Raw genomic sequence first — 18979 nt, forward strand, 5'->3', positions numbered from 1 at the left:
TTAGTGCCTCGATTTTGCTGAGGCTGACTTTGAATTCGTGATCCTCCTGTTTCAGCCTCCTGAGCTTCTAGGATTACAGGCATGCATTACTGTGCCCATCTTAGAAGACAAAAATTGTTACAATTATAAATAGCCTTAGAGAATAAGAATAAGAGATAGTTTTTAGTTGGAAGAGCTTTTTTGGGGTTTTAATAATTCCAAGTTTAATGTTATTATGTTTAAAGCATTATTTTTTTATTAATTTTTAAAATTTATATATGACAATGGTATGTATTACAATTCTTTTTTCCCCCCAGTCTGGATTACTTTATTATTAAAATTTTTTTCATATCTCTGGTTGTATAGAAAGTATATTCACACCAATTCATGTCTTTATACATGTACTTTGGATAATAATGTCCATCACATTCCACCATCATTTATAACCCTATGCCTCCTCCCTTCCCCTCCAACTCCTCTCCCCTATCTAGAGGTCATCTATTCCTCCCATGCTCCCACTTCATACCCTACTATAAATCAGCCTCCTTAGATCAGAGAAAACACTTGCATTATTTTTTTTTTTTTGGATTGGCTAACTTCACTTAGCATTATTTTCTCTAACTCCATTCATTTACCTGCAAATGCTATGATTTTATTCTCTTTTATTGCTGAGTAATATTCCACTGTGTATATATGCCACATTTTTTTTATCCATTCATCTATTGAAGGGCATCTAGATTGGTTCCACAGTTTAGCTATTGTGAATTGTGCTGCTGTAGTCAGAGAAATGCAAATCAAAACCACCCTAAGATACCATCTCACTCCAGTAAGATTGGCAGCCATTATGAAGTCAAACAACAATAAGTGCTGGCAAGGATGTGGGGAAAAGGGTACACTTGTACATTGCTGGTGAGACTGCAAATTGGTGCAGCCAATTTGGAAAGCAGTATGGAGATTCCTGGGAAAGCTGGGAATGGAACCACCATTTGACCCAGCTATTACCCTTCTTGGACTATTCCCTGAGGACCTTAAAAGAGCGTACTATAGGGATACTGCCACATCAATGATCATAGCAGCACAATTCACAATAGCTAGACTGTGGAACCAACCTAGATGCCCTTCAATAGATGAATGGATAAAAAAATGTGGCATTTATACACAATGGAGTATTATGCAGCACTAAAAATGACAAAATCATGGAATTTGCAGGGAAATGGATGGCATTAGAGCAGATTATGCTAAGTGAAGGTAGCCAATCCCTAAAAAACAAATGCCAAATGTCTTCTTTGATATAAGGAGAGCAACTAAGAACAGAGCAGGGAGGAAGAGCATGAGGAAAAGATTAACATTAAACAGAGACGAGTGGTGGGAGGGAAAGGGAGAGAGAAGGAAAATTGTATGGAAATGGAAGGAGACCCTCAATGTTACACAAAATTACATATAAGAGGTTGTGAGGGGAAAGGGGGGGAAAACAAGGGAGAGAATTGAACAACAGTAGATGAGGAAGAGAGGGAAGATGGGAGGGGAGGGGGGATAGTAGGGGATAGGAAAGGTAGCAGAATACAACAGTCACTAATATGGCATTATGTAAAAATGTGAATGTGTAACCAATGTGATTCTGCAATTTGTATTTGGGGTAGAAATGGGAGTTCATAACCCACTTGAATCAAATGTATGAAAGATGATATGTCATGAGCTTTGTAATGTTTTGAACAACCAATAAAAAAAATTGTGCTGCTGTTAACATCAATGTGGCTGTGTCCCTATAGTATGCTGTTTTTTTTTAAAGTCATTTGGGTATAGACAAAGGAGAGGGATGGCTGGGTCAAATGGTGGTTCCATTCCCAATTTTCCAAGAAATCTCCATACTGTAATGCATTAATTTTTATTTATGTCTTTCCCTTAAATTAAAATGTTTCCTTTAATTTAGTACTTACAAGAGAATAAGAGAATTTAGTCCATAAAATGTTAGTGGGGAAATTCGACTGAGGTGATTATCTTCAATTATCCTGCCAGGCAGAAGAAAAAATTGATTCACTTATCTATTTTTAGAACATAAAAACTAATACTACGTAATGCTACGTAAATTAAACATACAGCCATTCTAGTCTGTGAAGGTCTTCAAAAACACCTGGCTTCAGGAAGGTTATTCGGTTATGACTGAGGTACCTAGAAAGGGAGAAATGACTGTAATAAATCTGTACCTTTTTGACACTTCATAATTAGGAAAGTAAAATAGCTATCATTCATTTTAAATGTTCTTATATAACATTCTTACCCTGCCATTTCCCTGCCTTTGAATCTTTAGGAGTGCCTGTTAATTACTGTATCATCTGCAGCTTTAAATTTTCCCCATAATAATTAATCAATTTCTTTTCATTGACCTCATTTATCCATCAACTTGTTTTGAGTACCTACTCTATGACTACTATGGTTTGGATAAATTTCCCCCAATGGTCCATATGTTAAAGGCTTTGTTCCCAGGGTGGTGCTTTTGGAAGGTGCTGTGGATGGAAGATGGGGCCTAGAGAGAAGTCCTTAGGTCATTGGGGGTGCGACTTTGAAGGGGATCGGGGACCCATGGCTCCTTCCTTTTTTCCCCCTCCTTTTTCCCTAGCGACATGCACCTACCATGATGGCTTTAGGTAGGCCTAAAGCAATGGGGCCAATCTATCATAGATTGCAACCTCTAAAACTGTGAGCCAAAATAAACCTTTCCTCGTTGTAAGTTAATTGCCTCAGGTATTTCATGATGGTGACACAAAGTTTGAGTAACACTAATGATACTGTTCTAGGTTTATCATCCTATTCTTTGTGAGGCTTTGAATCTAAAGAGGAGACAGGATGTGGATGGGCTATTATGCAACATACAGAAAACAGAGGGAAATGTATCCTGTAGGGTTGTTCTGACATTGCAGAGCAGAAAGCACCTGATTTGCTAGTGTTAGAACTAAAGAGCACAGAGGAATGAGGAGACAGAAAAGTCTCACTAAAGGAAGCACAGCTGAGAAAGGTTTTGAATGAAGGCTTGGCATTCACAAAGCAGGAGTTATTTTAGACAGAGGAAATAGCTTATGAAAAGACAAGAAGTTCAAAGAGTAACAAGTTAAGGCATCACCAGGTAATTTAGTGAGGCCTCACCATGAAGGAAGACAGACAGGAGATGGGCCTGGAAGAGCTGGGGGCCTGTTCTGGGGAAAGGTGATCGCATGTTTTCTTAAAGAGCTTGACGCCTCACCCATCCAACTTGATTTCTCCTCTGCAAGTGGACAAACTCTCTGGTATATTGTGTTCATCTCTTCCTTTAGCCATGTTCATTTCTATCTCAGTCTCTCTAGTGTGATTATCCATACTTATCTGCTATGAAACAGTTTGATTCCTTACTCTTCTGTTTATTAAACATGACCTTGACCAAGCAATCAATTCCTGTAAGCTTCAGCTTCCTCAACTCTAGAATGGGCACAGTATCAACATTACTTCATAGGGTTATTGTGACATTTGGGGCAATGCGTGCCATAGCACTCTGTAGGTTAATTATTTATTACAACAATGTCTCTGAATTTTCCACTCCAATTTCTTTCTTTTTCTTTTTCCTCTTTGCTTGTGGTTAATATACAAGTTATTAGTTCAAATTTCACTCCTGTGGATATATGGAACCTATAGATTTCTTTTCTGTACTCTTACGTATTAGAGTTGACATCCTATAAAATCTTGCCAGGAATCTGTTCTTCATTGCCAGATTTGACTTTTTTCTTGGCTGACCCCCAGGTTAAAGCCACTTCCTTCCCTCCTTTGTAAACCTGGAGCCCATCTGGCCTAGACATGGGTAAGAAATAGCTTTAGGAGCCAGGTGCAGCGGCGCACACCTGTAATCCCAGTGGTTTGGAAGGCTGAGGCAGGAGGATCATGAGTTCAAAGGCAGCCTTAGCAATGGTGAGACGCTAAGCAACTCAGTGAGACCCTGTCTCTAAATAAAATACAAAATAGGGCTGGGGATGGGGCTCAGTGGCCCAGTGCCCCTGAGTTCAATCCCCAGTCCAAAAAAAAATAGCTTTAGTACCTCCCCTGAACACTTCTGAAAGCTGTTTTACTTCATGCTCATCTGTGTAGCCCAGTCCTGTTAATTTTTCAGAATCATCCTTGGCTTTGAGCCCAAAACCATCACTTTTTACAGCGAACCCTAATAGCGATTTAGGTCTGAACAATGCAGGTTTAGGAATAATGTTTTCTTCATCAGTCTCTAGTTATTGTGCACATGTTAGTGTTGTTTCCTCATCTTAGATCATAAGCTTCTAGAGAACAAGAGGACTGAACCTCCCCAATCTAGCTCAGCACTCTACCTGAACTACTCAGGTAGCAGCTCCTTGAGGCAGCGTGTCGGATTCATTAATCCTATGGCCCCCACAGTGTCAACCTGAAGACCTTGCACCCTGTAGAGGTTAATGAATACTTTTAGATAAAAGAAGAGTTGGTATTTTATGATTATTTATGAAAAAATAGAGTTATGTGGCATCTTTAACCCTCAAGCAATATTCTAGTGCCAAGGGACAAAAAGATGGAAAGAAATGGAGGACACTTTGACATGTGTTCTCCAGTTTTTGTGCTGCCTTTCTTCTTATCCACTGAATATCAACCAAAGAGATTCTGTTTAGAAAGTTTTGCACAGATTCATGGAGAGAAAGATAGTTAGGAGCCAGATGAGACTGTATCCTATACTGACTTTGGGCACTTTCATAAGAAGGGCAGGGGTGAGGGAGAAGGCAGGATGACACAGCCACAGTGGCTCTGTGAGTCTTTGAGTCTCCTGTAGCTTCCCTCTCCTTTGTATATCCTTGCTAGATATTCTTGGCCAAATTTCACTCTCTGCCATTATGAACTAGAAATAGGATGGGAACGAGTTTCTCTGGTTAGGATAGAGAATGGGGTAGGATAAAAACCAAAGGGACAGAAATGGGACTCCAGGGAGTTATTTATGTGATTCAGGTTGTATTTGCTTCTTCTAAGAGGCTGCTTGATACAAAATGGATGGATACATGAACTTTGAGAAATTCTATTTACAAAAGCTTTGCTCTTAAGCACAATGATGTACCACTTCACACTTATTAGGATAGTTATTGTCCAAGCAAACAAAACCAGAAAATGACTAGTGTTGGTGAAGATGTGGAGAATTTGGAACTCTTATGCATTGCTGGTGAGAAAGGAAAACGGTGCAAACAGCTGTGGAAAACAGTATGGAAACTCCTTTAAAAAAAATCAAATGTAGAACTACCTTGTGATCCATTAATCACATTTCTGGGCTTACAGAATTGGAAGCAGGGACCCAAACAGATTTGTACTCCCATGTTCATAGCAGCATTATTCACAATAGCTGAAATGTGGGACAACCCAGATGTTCATGACAGGTGAATGGATAAGGACAAGGTGGTCTACACATATAGTGGAATATTCTTCATCCTAAAAAAGGAGGAAATTCTGACACGTGCTACAGCAGGAATGGACATCAGAAACATTACATTAAGTGAAATAAATCAGATACAAAACACACATATTTTATGATTCCAATTATATGAAGTTCTTATAATAGTAACTTCAGAGAAACAGAAAGTAGAATGGTGGATGCCAGGGGCTAAAGGCAGGGGAAATGGACAATTTAAACAGATGTGGAGTTTCTACTGGAGAAGATGAAAAGTTCTGGAAGAAGATGGTTGTGCACAACAAAGTGGCTGTGTCTAATAACTAAATTGTACATTTAAAATGGTTAAAATGGCAAATTTTATATTATGTATATTTTACCACAATAAAAATCTTTGATGATGATGATGATGATGATGATGATTTGGTACTGGAGATTGAACCTAGGGGCACTTTACCACTGAGTTACATCTCCAACCTTCATTTTTTTTTTTTTTTTTTAAATTTTGAGACAGGATCTCACTAAGTTGCTTACAGGTGTGCACTACCACATCTGGCAAAATCTTTGTTTTTTAAAAACTTATGGTGCTTTATGTATTTATAAAAGCAGGATTAGTGAAAAAAGAATAACTGAAGGGCTGGGGGTATATTATTCAGTGGCAGAGTGCATGCTAGCAGGCACAAAGTCCTTGTTCAATCTTTAGCACCAAAAAGCAAAAATAAAACAAACGAAACTGAGTAACTGGGGAAGTCCTTGCATTTTTTATTCTTTATGAATATGCCATTAGGCTTTTTAAATTTGACTAAGTTCATTCAACCATCATGTCTCCATGGCTAATTTACACAGAGTGCTTACTATGTGTTAGGCTCAGAGTACTTAATGCTGCCTAGGAATTTTCTCATTTGTTTTCAACCATGATCCCGAGAGGAAGGTATTATTATAATTTGTACTTTACAGGAGAGGGAACTGATGCTTAATAAACAAACAAACAAACAAATAAATAACTTGCTCAAGGTCACTTGTAGTGAGTGATGAAATCTGTCTGACTCTGAATCCCATGCTCAGTCACAATGCCATGTGTCCCTTGGCATTGTCCTGAGCAGTGGGCTGGGCTGGATTGGAATAGGTCAGACTGATAGAGCTCTGTGGTGTGGGCAAATGAATTAGCAGTGGTACTTACAGTTTAGTAAGGCTGTGCAGTCCTTTGAAAGCAGAGATGGATACAGACCTAATCTTATTGTGTTGCAGATACCTGAAAAATGATTATTGATAAGGAAAACAATGAAACAGTTTCAGTTTTGCAAGATGAAAGGCATTCTGAGGATGGATGGGGCTGATGGTAGCATAATAATTCACATGTACTTAAGGCCTCTGAATATACATTTCAAAATGGTTAATATTGTAAATTTTATGTTATCTGTATTGAACCAAAATTTAAAAATTGGAAAAAAAGTTAAACATAATAAAATAACATAGAGAAAGTGGATATCATGTCTTTTTTTAAAAAAGTTTTTTAGTTATAAATGGACACAATACCTTTATTATTTTATTATTTTTATGTGGTGCTGAGGACCAAACCCAGGGCCTCATACGTGCTAGGCAAGTACAGTATCACTGAGCCACAACCCCAGTTCCAAGTCTTTTTGTTTTGCTATTAAATTCATGTATGCTTTGGTTAGTATTTATTTAGAAATTCTGGTTATAAAGATGTAGATATTAACTAAAATTTACAACTTGAATTTACTAGTGATAAAACTTTTATGTGTAGTAAAGCAGTCACTAATGAGTTAAGCCTAGATGCCAGACTTTTTAAAACATTTCCTGCTATAATTATTCAAATTTTTAAGTAGTCAAATTTTTAAGTAAATTTTTAACATAGTGCTGGCAAAACTGTAAGTGTATGACAGCTTTAATACTACACAGAATATTCCATGTTAATCACAAATCATCCAAGCCAATCAACTTTAATTTTATTAGACACCCCAAGCCTTGTTCCAAAAGTGTTTGAGGCAACTTACAAGGAATATAAATGGCAACAGTAAAAAATATATATTAAAAAAGTCAAGTCTGAAAGAATATAAATTAGACTGGAGTGAGTGTCAAAACAAGAATGCAGGCTTATATAGGCAACTCAAGTAATGCTGGCAGTTTGACCTTCAGTTAACTGGAGGTCAAAAGAAAGAGGTATCAGTCTATTGTAATGCATAAGCCCACATAAACCTTTGCATTTCTATGTGTATTTGTCCTAGGTTGTGGGAAATGACAAAATAAGGGTAGCAAGGCTGCATTCTTGTTTGGAATGTGGGTCGCCTTTGTTCTTTAGGGTGTTCTAAATTTATACATAATTCATTATAAATTTTAGGAACAATAGAGGGGAAATCAATGACCAGAATAGATTTGCTATTCTCCAACATGCAAAAAAATGTAACTTTGATTGTAAAATGTTTTATGAAATTTACTATGCATCTAAAAATTTCATATGACATGCTGTGGGCCTAATCATGTAACAGGTAATTAATCTTTCTCACTAATTCAAAGAAAAGCTTTAACATATTTATATGTTTATTGTAACTATTGTAATGACTTAGTCAAGCTATACTTTCAATAATCAAGTAGAAGCTTTTTTCTTCTTTTTGTTATAAAATTATTTTGATCATTTTGTTACTTGAAACAAATTGGCTGTTTAAGAATTAATTCAAAAAAATGTTTTTTGTGCAAAAATGCTCAACTTCTGTGTTATGTAAACCTGCATTTGAAAGACTTATAGTCTAACTCCTTTTAAACTTATGAACATAAGGTGGTGCTACAGATCAGAAAAATTCTTTAGACTTCAGAAATTAGAAACTAAAATAAGAAAGTAACTTCTTGAAGTTTTTATATTAGGTCTAATTTTAAAATTTAATTTATTTAATTTGTTGTTGTTATTATTTTTGTTGGTGTTGCGGATCAAAGCCAGGGCCTCTAGTAGAGGGTTAAGTTTGAAAAGCTCTTCTCTGTATATTGATTAATGTTCAGCAAGAAGTTCTAAAAAGTCATTTGCATTCAAATTTTAATTTTCAAGTATAAAATAATTTTTTTTCTGCAGATTATATAAGGTTTTAGAACATTTAGCTGAATGAGTAGTTATTTTTTTATTTTGATTCTATTCTATTTTTACCTGTTCTCTTTAAAAAAGTGCAGACATGGGGCTAGGGGTTGTGGCTCAGTGGTAGAGCGCTTGCCTAGGATGTGTGAGGCTGTGGGTTCAATTCTCAGCATCACATATAAATAAATAAATAAAATAAAGGTTTGCCAACAACGAAAAAAAATTTTACAAAGTGCAGATATGTATTACTACACCAGGTTTCTCTAGCATAAAAAGAAAACTAAAACCAATACATCTATAAAAATGATCTGAGGAACTCTGAGATGTTTTCTAGCGCCTGTGATTTAGTGACAGAGTTAACACAATAATTCAAGTATATGACAATAAGATTTAATCACAAAGTTAACCTGAATCACAGTTAAACATCACCTGGGTCACTGTGGATGTTGAGAGTACATACATAATTCTCAAGTGAAGGGGAAAAATCACGTCAGATACCACCTGAGGCCAACATAAAACGACATACAAGGCCAATGTGAAATGGAATCAAGTTCCCCCAGAACATGCCCAGAGGTTTCAAACCATGACTTGCTGTGTTATGTAGAGACCAGATTTGTAAACATATGGAAGAAAATTCTTCACTCTTTAGTCTTGATGGCAAATTTGGCAAAAGATCATTGCATTGTTCTCTAAGCTGGGCATTGAGGGGATCCACGCTAGGCTCATACAGAGTAAAAGCACCTGTGTACGTGTTTCCACTTTGGGGAAGTGTGGTAGAGAATTCACGCACACATGCTCCCATCTCTTTGGGAACAGGTATTTTAGGTTTTTTTCTAGAATTCCTTCTAGAACTATTCAGAAAAGTCTCCAGGTAACAGATGAATAATTCCCTGAAAGGAAATTAGATTTAAGCAATGGTATAAATGTTGGGTTCTACCACCCCCAAATATTAATTTTAATATCATGAATTTATTTTTTTCTTACAGCTTTTGAAGATAGTGGTACTTCCTGAAGCCATCAGGAGGAAGCTTTCTTAAGATGTTCCACTGGAGTGACCTGAAATAAATGTAAAATGTACATAAAGTTTTTTTTTTTAATTTGATTTCCTCACTTTATTACTTTTAAATTACAACATAAATAACTATAAACTGTATTTACTTTAGTACCAGATTTCAGGAAACATTTTACTTCACTATGTCACTCTCATATCATTTGAATTAGGTTTGTCAATTTTATATTGTTAAATATATTCAGATTTTCTTAAATTTAGATTACATTATAATTCTGACAAAAATTAAAAAATAATAAAATTTGGAGAAAATTGATTTTAATTTATATACTTTATTTTTAAATATTTTTTAGTTGTAAATGGACAAAATATCTTTATTTACTTATTTTTATGTGGTGCTGAGGATTGAACCTAGTGCCTCACTTGTGCCAGGCAAGCGCTCTACCACTGAGCTACAACCTCAGTGCTATATTGTTTATTTTTAATTAATAAATATCAGAAGGCATTTGATTTTAATGACAATGAAAACAGTGTTTTTGGGGGCTGGGGTTGTGGCTCAGTGGCAGAGTGCTTGCCTAGCATGTGTGAGGCACTGGGTTAGATTCTGAGCACCACATACAAATAAATGAACAAAATAAAGGTCCACCAACATCTGAAAAAATTAAAAAAAAAGAAAAAAAAAGAAAACAGTGTTTTCTGTTTAAAATATACTCAAAAGCTCAGTTTTGTGATTTTAAACATATCATTGCCTACATTCACCACCTTAAAATTAATTATTAAGGGAACTGCTAATTAGTATCTATAGTTGAACTATGTTTACTCAAGAAGTGGTCATTTCCACTTCCAATAAGTTGTTTGGAAAGATTTCCCTTGTATCACAAACTTACGAAGTTGTTTGTCATAGACCAGTGCCCCATAATTGTGGCTCTATTGGAAAAATTCTAAATTTTAATTTTTTTTAAAAAACAAAAGCAATGTACTGTACTAGAAACAAAACAAGCCAAGTTAAAAACAACAACAACAACAACAACAAAACAAAAATAAAAAAGCCAAGACAAAAGAAGCTGGGGTCTCCTGCATGAACCACTGATAACTTTTCCAAGTCAGTTTCCATAACTGGGAAAGGAGAGATTTGGATCAGAAGAGTGGTCATGTGATGGAGCATCAATGATTGCTTAACTATCTGAAGTCATCCCCTGAGCTGCTGGCTGTCACCTTAGCTGAGAATCCTTTCTAGTAATGATTCTAACTTGATTTAGATTCCAGATTATACTTCATGTCCTGTTTAAATGTTTGTATTATGTAAAGATAAATTGTTAAATATTTGGGTTTAAGATCTAGGTGAAAGTTCAGTGTGTTCTTAAAAATGCATTCATTCATTCTTCCATTCTTTTCTCAAAAAGCATGTGTTTTTGAGGCACTGGGTTCAATCCTCACCACTTGTACTCTGTCCTTAGGAAACTTATACTCTATTTGGAGGACAAAAGACATACTTTATCTACAAAAAGAGTCTTTTTTTTCAGTCAGGGCTTAAAAAGTAATCAGCATATTATATTTTTATTATATTTATTTACTTATAAATGCATTTCAACAACATTTATTTAGAGATCATTAAACTGTTAGAAATTTTGGAGGACATATAGGAAAAATCATGGTGTAGGACCCCGTAGAAATTATGGCATTTCCGTTTTTCAGAGAGAGACATTGAGAATCCCAAGACTGCAAAAGGGTGGGTCTGAAGGAGGCAGCATTTTGTATCACTCTGTGACCTGGACTCACTGAATCCCTTTCTCTCGCCATGCACAAAAGTTAACTCAAAATGGATCAAGGAGCTTGATATCAAACCAGAGACAAGGCATCTGATAGAAGAAAAAGTTGGCTACAACCTACATACTGTGGGGTCGGGCTCCAAATTCCTCAATAGGACACCCATAGCACAAGAATTAATATCTAGAATCAACAAATGGGACTTACTCAAACTAAAAAGTTTTTTCTCAGCAAAAGAAACAATAAGAGAGGTAAATAGGGAGCCAACATCATGGGAACAAATCTTTACTCCTCACACTTCAGATAGAGCCCTAATATCCAGAGTATACAAAGAACTCAAAAAATTAGACAATAAGATAACAAATAACCCAATCAACAAATGGGCCAAGGACCTAAACAGACACTTCTCAGAGGAGGACATACAATCAATCAACAAGTACATGAAAAAATGCTCACCATCGCTAGCAGTCAGAGAAAGGCAAATCAAAACCACCCTAAGATTTCATCTCACTCCAGTAAGATTGGCAGCCATTAGGAAGTCAAACAACAACAAGTGCTGGCGAGGATGTGGGGAAAAGGGTACACTTGTACATTGTTGGTGGGACTGCAAATTGGTGCAACCAATTTGGAAAGCAGTATGGAGATTTCTTGGAAAGCTGGGAATGGAACCACCATTTGATCCAGCTATTCCCCTTCTGGGTCTATTCCCTAAAGACCTAAAAACAGCATGCTACAGGGACACTGCTACATCGATGTTCATAGCAGCACAATTCACAATAGCAAGACTGTGGAAGCAACCTAGATGTCCTTCAATAGACGAATGGATAAAAAAATGTGGCATTTATACACAATGGAGTATTACTCTGCATTAAAAAATGACAAAATTATAGAATTTGGAGGGAAATGGATGGCATTAGAGCAGATTATGCTAAGTGAAGCTAGCCAATCCCTAAAAAACAAATGCCAAATGTCTTCTTTGATATAAGGAGAGTAACTAAGAACAGAGTAGGGACGAAGAGCATGAGAAGATGACTAACATTAAACAGGGATGAGAGGTGGGAGGGACAGGGAGAGAGAAGGGAAATTGCTTGGAAATGGAAGGAGACCCTTAGGGTTATACAAAATTACATACAAGAGGAAGTGAGGGGAAAGGGAAAAATAATACAAGGGGGAGAAATGAATTACAGTAGAGGGGGTAGAGAGAGAAGAGGGGAGGGGAGGGGAGGGGAGGGGGGATAGTAGAGGATAGGAAAGGCAGCTGAATACAACAGACATGAGTATGTCAACATGTAAATCAATGTAAGTGTAACTGATGTGACTCTGCAATCTGTATACGGGGTAAAAATGGGAGTTCATAACCCACTTGAATCAAAGTGTGAAACATGATATATCAAGAACTATGTAATGTTTTGAACAACCAATTAAAAAAAAAAAGAAGTGAGAATACTGCAGGAATCATGGCCGCAGTGCCTGTGCAAGGCTCCAGGCCTCAGGGTCAGAGTAGGTCTCCCAACTACTCATCCACGCAGGACTACTGGGTGTCCAAGCGGGACCATTGGCATCAGCACCTGTGCAAGACTTTCCGCCACCCACCAAAGCAGAAATCTCAGATGCAGCTCCCATGCAGGACACCTGGCAGCTACCCACGTGCAGGATCTCCAGTCACCACTCCTGTATGGACCCCCATCAACCAACATGGGGTTCCCCCTGTTGCCTCCATCTTGGGACTCTGCAGCAATGGAGATAATCTCCTACCTGCAGTAGCCCACCTGCACCAGGGAACTTCACACAGGCTCTGAAGACAGCCACAGCCACATGCTGCATGCCACAGACCCAGTCTCTGAACTCATAATCCAACACCATTGCCCAGCTCCTCTGACCAGACCTGACACCCCATCACTGAAAGCAAATATTTCCAACTTGGGTCACCTTCATTACCATCTTTACTGGGGGCAACTCCCAGTTTGGAACTCAACTGGCCAGGTACCTGGTTTCTAACTCCCTTCTCTCCCCTGCAACTGCTGGCCCGGTGCAGTATCTGCCTAACAAAAACCCAGCTCTCAGTGGGGCAGGTGCACAGCACGCCCAAAGCACCACAATCAGGAGCCCAATAAAAGGTTCCTAATTAGAAAGCAGTAATGGAGAGGGTGAGTGTGATACAGTTTAGAGACTAACAGAGACTAGGAACTGGGAGTCTTCAGGTGAAATAAGGAGATAAGACCAGACGCTCACTTCACAGAAGCAGGCCCAAAAAGAGATCCTTGAGGTGCAGTCTCCTTTTGGGGGACCAGCGAGTGCCACACCCCACTTCCAAATGCCCTCAACCCAGGACTAACCCACTCTCCCTGGTTACCTTCACCATCCTGAGGGTGGAAATACCAGCTAATAAGAGATGACCCCATTTATTAGATGAGAAAGGAAGCAGGAAAGATACTGATCTCCAACCAAAACAATCCTTGTTTCTTCCTTTGAGATTTTTTTCTTTCTTCTCCCACCCTCACATCCCCAACATATGTGAAACCAAGTACTTTGCATGAAATAGGGTATTGAGGACTGAGATGACTGAACAGTATATTATAGTTGTGTTATGTATTCTTTTATTTTTCTCCAATTTTTACTGTTTTAACATTTTTATTTTTCTTAATATATATGTATTTGTTTTATGTACTCTACTGTATTCCCACTTACTTGTCTACCCCAAATTTCCTCTCTACTCACCTGCTACTAATCTTCTTCTTTAGATTTTTCTTTCATACTTCCTATGATATAATAACTCTATATCCTCATCTCCTACCTCCTCTGCATATCTTCCTACACCTCACACCCGGTTCTTTGTCCACCATCAGAAACTATAAAACCTTTTACAAACCTACTGATTATATTATAGATAATAATTGAATTTACCATTTCTGAATATTGTGACAAAACCCTAAATGCCTATTAGCAACTATTTGTTTTTAGGTGGTATTTATATTGGGACTTGCTAACATTGTCCTACCCGGCAAAGGAGAGGTATTGGAACCCTACAGGGGCACTATAAGCCTATAGGGTAAAAATGGTAATGCTTCGGATTCACAGTGCTAGAAGGGAAGACACATGAGCAACATGAAAAGACAAGGGACGAAAGTGGCTCAAACAAATCAAGATACCACAGTATTAAAATTCATGGCCAGCACAGCAGAAGGAATGACGGAGAAATAATTGGTGATGTACATAATTAAAATGTTCTGTGAATTAAAGGATGATACAAGAGAGCAAATACAGGCAGCAAAAAATCATTTTTACAAAGAGCTACATAGGGCAAATGCAGGAAGCAAAAGATTACTTCAATAAGGAGATAGAGGTTCTAAGGAAAAACCAAACAGAAATCCTTGAAATGAAAGAAACAATAAACCAAATTAAAAGTTCAATTAAAAGCATCACCAGCAGATTAGAGCACTTGGAAGACAGGACCTCAGACAATGAAGACAAAATATATAAACTTGAAAAGAATGTGGACCACACAATGAAAGTAGTAAGAAAACATGAGCAGAACATTTAAGAATTATGGGATAACATGAAAGTACCAAATTTATGAGTTATTGGGGGTACAGGAAGGCACAGAATTCCAAATCAAAGGAATGAACAATCTATTCAATGAAATAATATCAGAAAAATTTCCAAACATGAAGAATGAATTGGAAAACCAAATACAAGAGTCTTACAGTGTGCCAAACATACAAAATCACAACAAATTCACACCAAGGCACATTATAATAAAAATTCCTAACATACAGAATAAGGAGAGAATATTAAAAGCCATGAGAGAAATGAATCAGATTACATATAGGGAGAACCAATTAGGTTATGTACAGATTTTTCAACCCAGACCCTGAAAAGAAGATCCTGGAACAAGATATATCAAGTTTTGAAAGAAAATGGATGCCAACCAAGAATCTTGTATCTAGCAAAATTAAGCTTCGGATTGAAGCTAAATCTAAATGATGAAATAAAAACCTTTTATGATAAACAAAAGTTAAAAGAATTTACAGCTAGAAAACCTGCATTACAGAACATCCTTGGCAAAATATTCTATGATGAGGAAATGAAAACAACAATGAAAATCAGCAGAGAGAGGTATTACACTAAAGGAAAAACTAATCAAAGGCGAAACAAAGTCAAGTTAAATAACAAAAATATACAAAAATGGCTGGGAATACAAATCATGTCTCAATAATAACCCTGAATGTTAATGGCCTAAACTCATCAATCAAAAGACATAGGCTAGCTGATTAGATGGAAAAAAAAAAAAAAGACCCAACAATATGCTGCCTCCAAGGGACTCATCTCATAGGAAAAGACATCCACAGACTGAAGGTGAAAGGTTGGGAAAAATCATACCACTCACATGGACTGTGGAAGCAAGGAGGGATTTCCATTCTCATATCAAATAAAGTAGACTTTAACTACAGTGAATCAAAAGGGATAAAGGACATTTTATACTGCTCAAGGGAACCACACACCAACAAGATATAACAATTATATATGCCCCAAACAATGGAGCAGCTATGTTCATCAAACAAACTCTTTTCAAATTCAATAGTCAAATTGACCACAACACAACACAATGATTTTGATTGACTTTAACACACCTCTTTCACCACTGATAGATCTTCCAAACAAAAACTGAACCAAGAAACTATAGAACTCAATAATACAATCAATAACTTAGACTTAACTGACATATATAGAATATTTCATCCATCAATGAGTGAATACACTTTCTTTTCAGCAGCATATAGATCCTTCTCTAAAATAGACCATATATTATGTCACAAAGCAACTCTTAACAAATACAGAAAAATAGAGCTATTACCCTGCATTCTCTCAGATCACAATGGAATGAAAGAAGAGATCAATGATAAAATAAGAAATAAAATCCACTCCAACACCTGGAGACTAAATAATATGCTACTGAATGAACAATGTGTTGCAGAAGACATCAAGGAGGAGATTAAAAAATTTTTAGAGGTGAATGAGAACTTAGATACAATATATCAAAATCTCTGGGACACTATGAAGGCAATTCTAAAAGGAAAGTTCATTTCATGGAGTTCATTTCTTAAAAGAAGAAAAAGTCAACAAATAAATGATTTAACATTACATCTCAAAGCCCTAGAAAAAGAAGAACAAATCAACACCCAAAGCAGCAGAAGACAGGAAATAATTAAAATCAGAGCTGAAATCAATGAAATTGAAACAAAGAAACAATTGAACAAATTGACAAAGCAAAGAATTAGTTCTTTGAAAAAAATAAATAAAATTTAAAAACCTTTAGCCATGCTGACAAAGAAAAGGAGAGAGAAAACTCAAATTACTAACATTTGTGATGAAAAAGGAAATATCACAACAGACACTACAGAAATACAGAAGATAATTAGAAATTATTTTGAAAACTTGTACTCCAATAAAATAGAAAATATTGAAGGCATCGACAAATTTCTAGAGTCATATGATTTGCTCAAATTGAGTCAGGATGATGTACACAAGTTAAACAGGTCAATTTCAAGCAATGATATAGAAGATGGCATCAAAAGCCTACCAACCAAGAAAAACCCAGGACTAGATGGATACACAGCTGAGTTCTACAGACCTATAAAGAAGAACTAATACCAATACTCTCCAATTTATTTCAGGAAATAGAAAAAGAGGCAGCACTTCCAAACTCATTCTATGAGGCTAATATCACCCTGATTTCAAAACCAGGCAAAGATACATCAAAGAAAGAAAACTTCACACCAATATCTCTAATGAACATAGATGAAAAAATTCTCAATAAAATTCTGGCAAATCAAATCCAAAAACATATCAAAAAGATAGTGCATCATGATCAAGTGGGATTCATCCCAGGGATGCAAGGTTGGTTCAACATACAGAAATCATTAAATATAATTCATCCCATCAATAGACTTAAAGATAAGAATCATATGATTATCTCAATAGATGCAGAAAAAGCATTCAACAAAATACAGTACCTTCATGTTCAAAACACTAGAAAAACTAGGGATAACAGGAACATATCACAATATCATAAAAGCTATCTATGCTAAGCCCCAGGCCAACATCATTCTAAGTGGAGAAAAATTGAAATCATTCCCTCTAAAAACTGGATCAAGACAGGAATGCCTTTTCACCACATCTTTTTAACATAGTTCTTAAAACACTGGCCAGAGCAATTAGATGAAAGAAATTAAAGGGATACAGATACGAAAAGAAGAACTCAAATTAGCACTATTTGCTGATGATATGATTCTATACCTAGAAGATCCAAATAATTCCACCAGAAAACTTCTAGAACTAGTAAGTGAATTCAGCAAAGTAGCAGGATATAAAATTAATACCCATAAATCAAAGGCATTTCTGTACATCAGTGACAAATCCTCTGAAAGGGAAATGAGGGAAATTCCCTCATTTACAATAGTCTCCAAAAGCATAAAATACTTAGGAATCAACCTAATTCAAATAGGTGAAAGACCTCTACAATGAAAACTACAGAATGCTAAAAAAAATAAATAAATTCAAGAAGACCTTATAAAATGGAAGGATCTCCCTTATTCTTGGACAGGCAGAATTAATATTATCAAAATGATCATAGTACCAAAAGCACTACACAGATTTAATGCAATTCCAATCAAAATCCCAATGACATTCCTCACAGAAATAGAAAAAGCAGTCATGAAATTAACCTGGAAAAATAAGAAACCCAGAATAGCTAAAGCAATCCTTAGCAAGAAGAGTGAAACAAGTGGCATCACTATACCAGAACTTAAACTGTACTACGAAGCAACAGTAACAAAAACAGCATGGTATTGGCCCCCAAATAGCCTAGTAGACCAATGGTCTACCAGAATAGAGGACCCAGAGACTAACTCACATAATTACAGTTATCTTATGTAGACAAAGGCACCAAAAACATACATTGGAGAAAATATAGCCTCTTCAACAAATGGTGCTAGGAAAACTGGAAATCCATATGCAACAAAATGAAATTAAACCCCTATCTCTCACCATGCACAAAACTCAACTCAAAGTGGATCAAGAACCCAGGAATTAAACCAGAGACTCTGAATTTAATAGAAGAAAAAGTAGGCCCAAATCTCCATCCTGTCAGATTAGGCCCCAACTTCCTTAACAAGACTCTTATAGCACAAGGATTAAAATCAAGAATCAATAAATAGGATGGATTCAAACTAAAAAGCTTCTTCTCAGCAAAGGAAATAATCAGGTGAAGAGAGAGCCTACATCTTAGGAGCAAATTTTTACCACTCACACATCAGATAGAGCACTAAACTGTAGGGTATATAATGAACTCAAAAACCTAAACACTAAAAAACCAAATAGCCTAATCAATAAATGGGCCAAGGAATTGAAACAAACACTTCTGAGAAGATTATATACAATCAATCAACAAATATATGAAAAAATGTTCAACATCTCTAGAGATTAGAGATGCTCTAAGATTTCATCTCACTCCAGTCATAATGGCAGCTATTAAGAACACAAACAACAATAAGTGTAGGCGAGGATGTGGAGAAAAAGGCACAGTCATACATTGCTGGTGGGGACTGCAAATTGGTGCAGCCAATATGGAAAGCAGTATGGAGATTCCTTGGAAAGCTGGGAATGGAACCACCATTTGACCCAGCTATCCTACTCCATGGTCTATACCCAAAGGACTTAAAAACAG

The 18979-nt window shown here is 36.5% G+C and overlaps 1 protein-coding gene across 4 annotated transcripts in view; it reads right to left on the minus strand.

The window, feature by feature from the left end:
• RXFP1 (relaxin family peptide receptor 1) overlaps positions 1 to 18979 on the minus strand; it is a gene marked incomplete at both ends in the record, with an annotated part of 131729 nt that overhangs the window by 34722 nt on the left and 78028 nt on the right. For all 4 annotated transcript variants that reach the window (XM_081304134.1, XM_081304135.1, XM_081304133.1 and 1 more), the window contains 4 exons: positions 1917 to 1988; positions 2077 to 2148; positions 6573 to 6644; positions 9462 to 9533. In XM_081304134.1, the coding sequence (XP_081160260.1) occupies positions 1917 to 1988; positions 2077 to 2148; positions 6573 to 6644; positions 9462 to 9533 (288 nt within the window). The remainder of the gene's footprint in view (positions 1 to 1916; positions 1989 to 2076; positions 2149 to 6572; positions 6645 to 9461; positions 9534 to 18979) is intronic.

The sequence above is a fragment of the Spermophilus citellus genome, assembly GCF_964194105.1.
Source record: "Spermophilus citellus genome assembly, chromosome: 8".
Taxonomy (NCBI): domain Eukaryota; kingdom Metazoa; phylum Chordata; class Mammalia; order Rodentia; family Sciuridae; genus Spermophilus; species Spermophilus citellus.